We start from the raw sequence: 12835 nt of genomic DNA, 5'->3' as shown, positions 1-12835 counted from the left end.
AAAAATGCAAGAGCAACATTTCATATTGCTTCAGTGGGAAGAACACATGAGGATTATGTGTTCATCACTAAAATTCCTTCCTTTAAAATAACTCAAAGTATTTTAATCTGGTGAAAGTGAAGTTAGCAAATGAAATCTATTTAATCACTTCCATATGGTTTCTTTTCTTGGACATGGGACTATTCAGTTGACCTTTTTTGGTACACAACATTTAACCCTCCTTTCTAATAAAGGAGGATTGTTATCTTTTCTGTTATCTCTGTTAACCCTCCTTTCTAATAAAGGAGGCATGTTATCTGTTGTTTGAGACCAAAAACAAAACAGATTACAGAGAATTCAAGGTTCAAACAAGGGAAAAGAAATAAACACTCTAGAGTCTCAGGTTATAATATCTAGTATCTGTCAAACTTCACTAAACCAGTTACAAAATATGACAAAATTATTCTTCACTAAATAAAGCTTCACAGAAATGAGCTATTTCTATTTCTTAAGTCCTTTAAATCCTCCAAGTAAAAATGAAAGTATCAATTATTCAAGTAAATACATATTAGTTACTTATGTATAAGACACAAAGTGCAAATAGCCTTTGGGGTCATATAATCTAGTTAACCTAGTTAAGGAGATAAGGAATGAGTACACAGAAAAAACAGACAAAAAGTTTAGCATTAAATTATCTTTTATTCCCCACAAAACACTAGGCAATAATCACCTGATAATAGTATTAACAACAATAGCAGTGAGTGTTTGTACAGTGATTACTATATACACTGTGCTTTTGCCTAAATTTACTTACTCTTCACAACCCTATGGTGTAATGATGCAGGTATTTTTATTCATTCCTTTTTACAGATGAGAAAACTGAGGCATACAGAAAATTTTTTTTTTCCCCTTAAGAGACAGGGTCTCTCTCTGGATATAATCATAGCTCACTGCAGCTTTGACCTCCTTAGCTCCAGCCCCAATCTCCTAAGTAGCTAGGACTACAGGCATGCACCAATACACCTGGCTAATTTTTATGTTTTTTTTTTGAGATGGGATCTCACTGTGTTACCCAGGCTGGTCTCAAACTCCTGGTGTCAAGTGATCCTCATGCCTCGGCCTCCCAAAGTGCTAGAATTACAGGCACAAACCTCAGTGCCCAGCCCTGCATGCAGAAGCTAAATACTTTGCTCAAGATCAGATGGTGATACAGTTTGGCTCTGTGACCCCATCCAAATCTCACCTTGAATTGTAATCCCCATGTGTCAAGGGTGGAACCAGGTGGACGTAATTGAATCATGGGGGGCAGTTTCCCCCATGCTGTTCTTGTGATAGTGAGTCTCACAAGATCTGATGGTTTATATGCGTCTGGCATTTCCCCTGCTTGCTCTCATTCTCTCTCCTGCCGCCCTGTGAAGACGTACCTTCTGCCACGATTGTAAGTTTCCTGAGGCTTCCCCAGCCATGTGGAACTGTGAGTCAATTAAACCTCTTTCCTTTATAAATTACCCAGTCTCAGGTATTTCTTCATAGAAGTATGAGAATGGACTAATATAGATGGCAAGCAGGTGGTAGAAACAAAAATTCAAACCAGTCAGTCTGGCTCTACAGTGTGTGCGCTTAACCCCTTCACTTAATTGCTAAAATTCCTGGAAGTGGAAAAGCCTCATGGCTTTAAGAAACTGAAGACCTCATCTTCCTACACACTTTAAATCTAGAATCTTAAGAGTCTGATTTTTCTTTGGAGTTTCTTTCTCTAAGTGAGTTCCATGAAGTTCATTGATGATAAAAGGATCCCCTGTCCGGGAGCGGTGGCTCATGCATGTAATCCCAGCACTTCGGGAGGCTGAGGCAGGCAGATCACGAGGTGAGGAGTTCAAGACCAGCCTGGCCAACATGGTGAAGCCCTGTCTCTATTAAAAATACAAAAATTATCCAGGAATGGTGGTGCACGCCTGTAATCCCAGCTACTGGGGAGGCTGAGGCAGGAAAATCACTTGAACCTGAGAGGCAGAGGTTGCAGTGAGCTGAGATTGCACTGCTGTACTCCAGGCTGGGTGACAGAGCAAGACTCCGTCTCAAAAAAAAAAAAAAAAAGGGATTCCCCCCTCCCCGCCAACCCTTCTGAAGGGCACACTGTCCTCTAAGCACTGATTTAAGTGCTTTGCAGATATTAACTCATTTAATCCTTACAACTACCAGTACTGAGTTGAGAACAATGAGGCTCAGAGAAGTAATCTGCCCAAAGACAAAACACTCAGTAGATGGTGGAGTTGAGATCTGAACCCAGGCAGTCCTTGCTCCTGTTACACTATCTGCCTCTCCTAAAAATAATATAGGTTTTGTCCTTCTACTTCTCTTCAGAGAAGAAATGTCAGCTTTAGTATTGACACTGACGAACTTCATAAGATATAGGGACTTTAAACTGCTACTAGTCTATAGCAGTATATTTGAAAAGAACTAGAGTTCCTAGAATTCTAGACTATGTCTATTCTGTCCACCACTATATTGCTAGTACCTGGCATAATGCCTGACACATAACAGATATGCAATGAACATTAAATAAATGGAATGACCTCAAATTTGTAGAATATTTTGGCATGTAATGATGTAATAAAGTCATTAGTCAAAGTAATTTAGTGGACAAAACATGTTGCTACCTTAATAATCAGTTTTGTTTCTTAAAAGTTTTAAAAACTCAAAAGGAAACATTTTATATTAATGAAGATAAAATCTTCTGAATAAAACTAAAATGTCATACTGAAAAAAGCAAAAACAGCCAAATCATTCAAAGTAAACGTAGCTTACCTTTGAGCCATCTAAACTGATTATCCTATACACATTTCTTGTGCTGTCATAGAAATAAGACACAGTAACTGCATGCTTGCTGGTGGGTACCCAGTTCTTCTTTGTGTTTGGGTCAATTTGGAAGACATGAGCTCGAGTGCTGAAGATAGGTTGTTCCCTGCAGGGCAGAAAAGAAAATGATGGACTGAAAGCAGCCAGTTTTATTTCACTAGACAAGAGAACATGAAAACTGCAAGGATGATTCTGCTTAATCAACAATTTCCACATACCTGAAAGAGAAACTTTCAAATTTGCATATTCTAAGTATTCAGTCATAAGGTTTCTAAAAACAATTACAGTCAATCCTCATTATTTGAAGAGTCTGTACATGTGAATTCACCTACTCACTAAAATTTATCTGTAACTGCCAAATCAATACTGCGGCACATTCTTAGTCTTTCACAGATACACACAGGGCAGTGCAAAACCATGCATCACCTGACATGGCACATTTCCATCTGAAGCTGAACAAAGTGACACTGCCTTCTTGTTTCAGCTCTCATACTACATTTACAAGTGTCCTTTTTATGGTCTATTTAGCACCATGTTTTTCACATTTCACACTTTGTTGGTGCTTTTACTGTGTAAAATGGCCCATAAGCATCATGCTGAAGTGTTCCCAGATGCTAGCTGTTCCTAGGTGCAAGAAGGCTGTGATGTGGAGAAAATATGTGTTAGATAAGTTTCACTGAGGCATGAGTTACAGTGCTGTTGGCCATCAGTTCAATGTTAATGCATTAACAATATATATTAAGCAAGGTGTCTTTAAGTAGAAACACACATAAAACATGGTTATGTACTAATTAGTTGACAAAAATGTCTTGAGCAGAGGCTTGTAGGAACGTGACACAGTATTTTTCCCTAAGAGCAATGGTTCAGTACAGTATTTGCTAACTTAGTGTTGCTGGCACCTTCATGGAAGATGTGAATAATGAGAATAAACTATGCTCTGCTAAAATACAAGTATCTTATATTTGACTCTTACGAGGTTAATATTTTTACCCACTTAAAACCACATTTAAAACCCATTTAAACACATTTTACCCATTTAAAACCCAGAATAATCTGGGAATAGGTAAAGAACTTACTGGGAAAACATACATTCACTATAATCGCTACTATACTTAAAAGTCTATGGAAAACAAAGTTGCTGAAACCACAAATATCTCTTACTTAGATCAAGGAGGACCTTAAAGATACAGATTTTTTAAATTACAAAGAACAAAAACTAATAAAAAATGCTTATTTAAAATATCATTACAGAATTCTATACAGTATGAACAACAAGCATAAGATGATCCATATATAATAGAAGTATCGTAATTCAAAAATTTCCAAGTTCTGAGTAAAAATTATCTTGGAAACAGCATTTATCAAGCTTGTTTTTTTAAGAGCCCAAATAAAACTCATTTATTTCATTTCACTACACATCTTTCTTTTCTAAAGCAGTTCAAGGTCATAAAGAAAATTTTAATTGGTAATATTTAATATTAAGTAAATTAATTTTAAAATTATGAAGAATTTTAAAATTTCTAAAATTTTAAATTTGAAGAAAGGAAGGGTAAATATGGAGAGGAGAAAAATTAGAAAAACGGCAAGGCAAATCTGAGTCCACGGCAAAATGGCTCTATAGGTTAATAAGAGGTTGGGTGACTCCTATATCCATTTCAACCCTTAGAGAGTTGGTGTGAAAGGGAGGTACCTTCCCTGTAGGTAACCTGGCTCTTTCCTAGTTTTATTTCTGGAAAAACTCCTATACGACTTTTCTTATTAAAGAATCTCTCTTAAAAGAAAGTGATATATTTTGTGCCACTCCCTAAAAAATGAAGTGGAGCCATTACTTGTTTAACTGCCATTATATATGGATTCATTTAATAATTATTAACAATCTGGCAAAGCACTATACCAGGATGATGAACTCTGAATTGGGAATACGTCTTATTCATTCCCTCTTTCCCCACACTCAACAATTGACTTTCAGTGAGGCTGGTGCTATAAGCTTGGGTTATCTTCCAAAAGCCCTGCAACCCCTATTTTTCTTTTTTCACCTTCTAATTAAAGTTTGAGGTAAAAGTATTGTTGGTCAGGCTAAGAGTGGCTAGTTACAAGTCACAGGGACATCTAATCATACACAACTCTATTAAGGCACATAAGGAAGGGAGGTAGGACACTATTCTTTACTAACTCGATTACTTGATTTTTTTGTTGTTTTCATTTGGTAGGGGTTAAATTTCCTAAATTCACCTAAATAACACAAGTTGGTGATTATAAGAATGTGTTCTAATAAACATATTTTCTAAAATAGTAAATTAGTTATTAAGATAATAATGTTGCTTTTGCAAGCTTTCTACAAGCAATCAACAAATCCTTACTCAATGGAAATGCAATGTTTTCAGTATGGTAAAGACTTTCTACATCATATTGAGTCATACATTTAATTAATCCACACAATTTAGTTCCTTTCAGAATAAAAATCTTTAAGCTAGCTATCGTATAAGCAAATGCCATTTGAATATCAACTAAGTACACAGCTTTCTTTAATTCTCTTCTGAATAGCTGGTTTTTTAAAGAAAATTATAGTTTAAGATTGCTATGGTCAAAAGCCTGTACTTCAAAGTCTATATGATAAAGACTAGGGAAATAATTTTCACCACAGATCCAGGGAACAGAATTCCTAGAAGTAATGAGGATGTTACTGCATCTGACAGGGCATACTAATAAATGATTCAAACTTTTATTGAATATCTATTATATGCCAAGATGTAGGATCCAGATGGTCCCTGCCCTTGAAAAATTCAATTTGGTGAGAAAATATGGATATGTTAAAAACAAAATGCTCTTCACTACGATAGATTCCCTAAAAATAAGTAACTGACAGCTATGATAGAAAACAGATGCCTAAATAGAGTTTGAAACAAACTGTTGCACAGTGGGAGGAGGGCCAAGTACATTGTGTAGCAAGAACCTGAGTACATGTAAGTATGAGTGCCTTTGAAGAATGAGGCTAGAATGAAAAAATAGAGAATGAAAAAAGAGAGAAGACAATTCATGAGGGTGTCTACTGAAAGCTACTGAGAGATTATAAACAGGAAATAGTTTTTCTTTTCTTTTTCTTTTTTTTTTTTTTAACAGATAGGTTCTCACTATATTGCCCAGGCTGGTCTTGAAGTCTTGGACTCAAGCAATCCTCCCACCTCAGCTTCCCGAGTTGCTAGGATTACAGGAGTAAGCCACCTAGCTCAGCTCCAGCTTTGCATTTTAGAAAGATAAATCTGGGTCACGTGCGGTGGCTCACACCTGTAATCCCAGTGCTCTGGGAGGCCAAGCTGGGCTGATCACTTGAGCTCACAAGTTTGAGATCAGCTCAGGCAACATGACAAAACCAAAATTAGTCTGGCGTGGTGGTGTACACCTGTAGTCCCAGCTACTTGGGAGGCTGGGGTGGGAGGCAGAGGTTGCAGTGAGCCAAGATCATGCCACTGCACTCCAATTTGGGTGACAGAGCCAGACCTTCTCATATACATGCATAAAATTTGGCAGCAATAAAAAGGAGGTGGGTTGGAGAGAAACACTGGACACAGGGAGACTAGTCAGAACCTTACTAAAGAATCACAAATATTAACAAAGTGGATAGCAGTTTAGGGAACAGGATGAAGACGTGATAAGGGATTAAAGGTAAATTTAGGAAGTAGTATCAGTAGATAAGTAATAGATTGGATATAGGGCAGTGGTTCTCAAACTGGGGTGATTTGTTCCTTGGGACATTTCACAATGTCTGGACACATTTTTGGCTGTCACAATGAGGGAAACTGCTATTGGCATCTAGTGGGTAGCATCCAGGGATGCTGCTAAACATCTACAATGCACAAGACAGCTTTCCACAACAAAGAATTTTCCAGCTCAAAATGTTAATTGTGCCAAGGTTGAGAACTCCTGATGTATAAGACAAAGAAGGAATCTGAGTCTCCTGGGTTTCTAGTTTGGGTAACTGAAAAGAAAACAGTGCCACTAGCAAGGATGGGACACAGAACGTAAAGTCTAAGACTGGGGAAGTGGAAGGGGAAGATGAAGTCAGTTTTGAAGGAGTTCAGATGCCTACAGGGTTTGGATGTAGAACTCTTGGGTCAGGAACTTAAAAACACTCGTTTGGAGCTCAGAGAAAACCAGGCTGGCATGCAGAGTTTGGGGAATCACCAGATTTTATGATGGGTATGTTTCAATACTAAGCATGTCCATAAATTTCATTTAGAAAAAAGCTGTAGAAGAAGCAGTAGAGAAGCTATATCTAAAATCTTTAAGAGATTTACATATACCTGAACTCTTAAAAAGCCATCTTAAAAATCTAGCTCTTAATCTCTTCAAAAGACCTGTAATACATTTGAAATTACCAAGTGTCCAGGCATTAAAGTTAATATCTTTTCATAAACTGTATAGCACTCATAAATAAAGGTTAGACACTGCTTTCTTTACAACAATTCACACAAATACTAACTGGATCAAATACCAGCATTTCCCAAAGTGTGTTTATATTGAACAACAGTCTGAGAAATGAATGGTCCATGTTTAAACAAGTTTCGCAAACACTGTGTTATATTCTAAAATATTTATAATGTACATTAGTATGTTAAAGGTTCTGAGAAGTTCTGCAGTAACGAAACCAATCTAACCCCAAATAATCCAGCATCTGGCAAATTATTCGACCTCAGAACTCTTTCATGTAATAGATTTACATCTCCTAGGATTTATATTTATGGCTATAATGTGAGAATCAAAAGACAAATTCTGAGGTAAATATCTCACTGAAAGTTGGTCTAGATAGTTTACCATCTTTACTGATATTACTAATTATATTTATAATATAAAATTCAAGCCTTATTCGGTAATGACTACAGTATTATTTCTTAAACGGGTACTTGTTAAGAACACTCAAAGTAACTCTTCTAAGAAACTAAAAATTATTCTTAAAAAATTGCTCTAAAAATCAATTTTAAAGACAAATAGATCCATGCCAGGCGCAGTGGCTCACGCCTGTAATCCCAGCAGTTTGCGAGGCTGAGGTGGATTCATCACTTCAGGTCAGGAGTTCGAGACCAGCCTGGGCAACATGGTAAAACCCCATCTCTACTAAAAATACAAAAATTAGCCAGGCACGGTGTCGCATGCCTGTAATCCCAGCTACTCGGGAGGCTGCGGCAGGAGAATCACTTGAACCCAGGAGACAGAGGTTGCAGTGAGCCAAGATCACGCCACTGCACCCCAGCCTGGGCGACAGAGCGAGACTCCATCTCAAAACCAAACAAACAAACAAAAAAAAAACAGAAAACCACAACTGTTCTGAAATGCTTTAAACTAGCTTAGAGAAGCAAAACCACACACACACACACACACACACACACACACACACACACACACACTTTAATCACAGAGCACCATCTATTCGGTAACTTCTTACATCAATAACCAGAACAGCAAGTAATTTAAACTACTTTACTGATATAAGAAAAGCTTACTGGAGTATTTTTCTGTTGATTCATAAACAAATTCTAGGAAATTGGTGTAACAATAATTCTCAAGTTCTTCATCTTGAGCTACAATTCTGTAAAAGTACTACATACAGTGATGGATGCTAAAACTTACTATGGATGTGGGAAACTGAAGAATGTTAAGATAACCCTGAGAAAAAAGTAATAAAATCAGAATTTTATTTTAAAAACAAGACTTACTCAAACTCACTAGAGCTGACAAAGAATTACTACATTTAGCTCTCAGGCATCTGCATAACAAGAAAGAAACAAAGATCATAAAAAACTAGAGCAAAACAAAAAACTATTTTCCAGGAGATACATAAGTTTTGGTCTAGAAAAAAAGCAGACAGTTAACATTCACCACTTGGATAGCTCTGATTTTTCAAAATCAATGATGATGCTGTTTTAAAGTTACCAATGAAGTCTATACTTTCAAAAATATTATATGATTAACCAGTAAATCTTCATCCCAAGAGAGTGCAAAGGCATAGGTCCAATAAATACAATCAGACTCAAGGAAAGGAAGAGAAATTGTACATTTCCTAGTCTACCTTTAATGCCTAGCTTAGAAGTGTCCTTTTCAAATATGTAAGTACAAATGGCTAATGTAGCAAAGGAGATTATAAAGAAGGTTACGGTTTCAAATAATTTCCTTTCTTTTTAATTTTCCAAAAGAAAGTAGCCTGAAAGTATTCTAAGTATTCTAAGAAGTATTAGAAATAAGGCCGGTAATATTTTCCACTGAGATTTGACTCTGCTGCAGACTCTGTTCGCTGACTATCTACCAACTGTTCTTCCTTGCTGCTCCCCAACAAACCTCAGATACTCTACCCTCTTCCATATGACTGTGAGCTTTACTAAGGATAATCGTGGCAATCCCATTCTTGCCAGAAGTTGGGTTAGGAACGGACCTCTGAAACAATTCCAAGAAATAACCAAGAAAAGTTTGCTAGAAACTTCTAGGTACACTCACAGACAGTACACAGGTAAGAAGGAATATTCTCTGAAACGACATGTTTGCATGTGACATCAGGACCTAAAGAAACCCTTAGTGCTGTGAGGGGCCCATACCGGAGAACAAAGCTAACATTCTCTGTTGATAATAGCATATGGAAAAACAAAGACTCTGCTTCCTTGATGATGTCACTGAACCAATAAATCACCTTATCTCCAGGCTTCTATATGATAATAAGTTTGCTAATTGTTTCAAACAGTTGTCATTTAAAAAACTATGCAAATGAAAACTGAGGAAAGAGGTTTACTTACAATAAACTCTGCAATAACATGCCCCCCAATACTGTGATTGGTGGCAGTTCAGAACTATACAAGCTACACATTGGCCATTCATTCACTTCATAACACCACCCCACAGTATACACAATTTGATTTTGGGGTCCCCATTTAAAATTGTAGAACCAACAGAGCAATTTGTAAGAATAATTGCATTGAGATGGGTGGGAAGAGGAAGAAATGGAAAGGTAAATGTGGAAATGGCAAAAATTCACTACTAGTTGACTTTCTGCAATAGGATTTAAAATCCAAAGCTTTTAATTAAAAAAATAGCAATATAAGAGCTTATTAGAGCTATGGAGGCAATCACTAAAAGAAATAAAAATTACATTTTTAAAAAGTAGTTGCCTCTGGGGATGGAGCTCAACGAAGGAAGGGATAAGACAGGGGCAATTACTTCTCTTTCTTATCCTTTAAGTATTGTTTAATTTTTCTTAACCTTGTATAGGCATTAAAATATCTTTCTAAAATGGCACTGTGAAGAAATTACACTTACATAACAATTAACAATGGAAAACAATGCTTTAGGGGACATTTTTGAAGACTGCCAAAGAATCAAAGAATGACAATTTTAATAGGTTGGAACTCAACTGAGAGGAATAAGGGAAAGTAGGAGAGGAGCAGAAATCCAAACATGCCTAACTGTAGGACTACAGGTGCTGAAGGTACATCCAATTCCCAACAAAAACATCCTCCTTGATTTGAAGTAAACAGGAAAGTAAGACAAAAAACATTCTACCCTCAGCTTGCTTTTGGGTGACTAAAGTGGCAAGAGAAGCTGAACAATACTTGTTCAGGCCAAAATGAGAATGACAAGGATAAGTCCAGGAATAGACGGACACTAATTACCATTTAACTTGATAGGTAATGGCTGGAAAATTTAGTTTCAGTGCCACTATGAAGTGGCATAGCATGACTTTGGATGCGGCAGCTCAAGCACTGGAATTTCCTAGAAAGAATTATCCTGTACAACTTAATAATATAAATTGAAACTCTACACGATTATCAGGGAACTGGTTTAAATCTCACCACCCCCTCTCTTTCCTCATACATACATCCTACCCTAAGAAAAATCTCATTAAGATACCTGTTTTGATGTTGCTCAGAGATTATGACTGCATAATCTAACATACTACCAACTGTATATCCCTATACCATGATATGTGTAATAAGCTGATTGCTTATACATACAATGTTCTTTTTTAAAAACCATATACAAACTTTGAAGAATGCAAAGGTTTTTCTACTAATGGCTACCCAACACATAATTACACTGCAATAACTCCATCTAGTGATGAACCAAAAACATAGCAGGTGCGTGTTTTTTAAAACTTGGAAGTTACTCTATAGCAAATACAAAATTGTAAAGTAACCTTGTATAATAGAGGTATCGAGACTTCTGGAAGGATTTTTTTTTTAATTGTATGATCTGGCCAGGCACAGTGGCTCACCTCTGTAGTCCTAGTGCTCTGGGAGGCCAAAGCGGGAGGATCGCTTGAGCCCACGAGTTCCAGACCAGGTTGGCCAACAGCAAGACCTCGCCTCTACAAAAAATTTAAAAATTATCTGGCTGTGGTGGCACATGCCTATAGTCTCAGCTACTCAAGAGGATGAGGCAGGAGGATCATTTGAGCCCAGGAGTTGGAGGCTGCAGTGAGCTATGATTGTATACCACTGCATTCCAGGATGGGTGACAGAGCAAGACCCTGTCTCTTTAAAAAAGAAAAAAAAAATGTATGATTTGAATTCCTTGATCTTTTAATCTGTTAGGTGAACACTGAAATTAAAGGTTTTAAAAAATAATTGTTTGCATTACAGTTGAGTATCAGAAATATTTTAATGACATTAAGTATTTAATTGGCATATTTGAAGAAAATATCAAATCTAAAATTTCCATTTGGAAATTAAGATTCTTAAATTATATAAAAATACACTTAAAGAGTAACAATACTTTTACATTTCTTTTTTTTTTTTTTTGAGACAGAGTCTCGCTCTGTCGCCCAGGCTGGAGTGCAGTGGTGCAATCTCAGCTCACTGCAAGCTCCACCTCCCGGGTTCACACCATTCTCCTGCCTCAGCCTCCCGAGTAGCTGCAACTACAGGTGCCCGTCACCACACCCTGCTAATTTTTTGTGTTTTTTAATAGAAATGGGGTTTCACCGTGTTAGCCAGGATGGTCTCGATCTCCTGTCCTCGTGATCCACCCACCTCGGCCTCACAAAGTGCTGGGATTACAGGCGTGAGCTACTGTTTACATTTCTTATATGTCACCTCTTAAGAGTAGTTTTTATAATCTATAGGCCATGGTATTAGCTATTAAGAGATTTTAGTACTTACTCTTGGACACTTTAATAAGTAGCTATAAAATATTAAGGAATATGCTGAAATTTGCAGTAAAAAGCAAGCAACCTCATTCAATGTACATTTAAGCAACATCTTCAATGTTCAAAGAAACTTGCTTGCTATGTATTAAATAACTGCCAAGTGACTTTGTCCTTACCACCCATTAAAAACCCTATCCATTTCAGGTAAAATTGTAGTGTTTAAAAATATATCAAGTATGCTTGATATATCACATTTAAAATTACATTTTTAGGCTGGGTGTGGTGGCTCACACCTGTAATCCCAGCACTTTGGGAGGCTGAGACAGGCAGACTGCCTGAGCCCAGGAGTTCAAGACCAGCCTGGGCAATTTGGGGAAACCCCATCTCTACAAAAAATTAGCCAGGCGTGGTGGCACACACCTGTGGTCCCAGCTACTTGACAGGCTGAAGCAGGAGAAATCACCTGAGCCAGGTTAGTCAAGGCTGCAGTGAGCTGAGATTGTGCCACTGCAGTCCAGCCTGGCCAACAGAGGAGACCCTGTCTCAAAAAATAATAATAATAATAATAAATAAATTACATTTAGAATTGATATGGTACATTCCATTTTATTTGACTGTAAATATTCTCCTCTTCCCATATGATTTCCACTAACTCAAGCTAAATTCTGAGAACTGACAGTATATGCCTGGGAAATCTAAAGAAAGTAATCTCTTGTTAATAACTAGAGTTTAATTATTGTCAATATAGGTAGTACTATTTGACCTATTGCCAAATAGGTTAAACTCCTGGCGTTTTATTAAAAATCTAAGTGATTTCTCAATAGACATCCAGTTCTTAAAAACTTTATTTATTTATTTTTTTGAGACACA

The 12835-nt window shown here is 37.0% G+C and overlaps 1 protein-coding gene across 1 annotated transcript in view; it reads right to left on the bottom strand.

Moving 5' to 3' along the window:
- HOMER1 (homer scaffold protein 1) overlaps positions 1–12835 on the bottom strand; it is a 141089-nt gene that overhangs the window by 80484 nt on the left and 47770 nt on the right. The window contains exon 2 of the mRNA XM_032156975.2: positions 2788–2944. Coding sequence (XP_032012866.1) covers positions 2788–2944 — 157 coding nt within the window. The remainder of the gene's footprint in view (positions 1–2787; positions 2945–12835) is intronic.

Source organism: Hylobates moloch, unplaced genomic scaffold, assembly GCF_009828535.3.
Source record: "Hylobates moloch isolate HMO894 unplaced genomic scaffold, HMol_V3 SCAFFOLD_6, whole genome shotgun sequence".
Classification (NCBI taxonomy): Eukaryota; Metazoa; Chordata; class Mammalia; order Primates; family Hylobatidae; genus Hylobates; species Hylobates moloch.
This window is presented reverse-complemented; position numbering and strand designations above follow the sequence as displayed.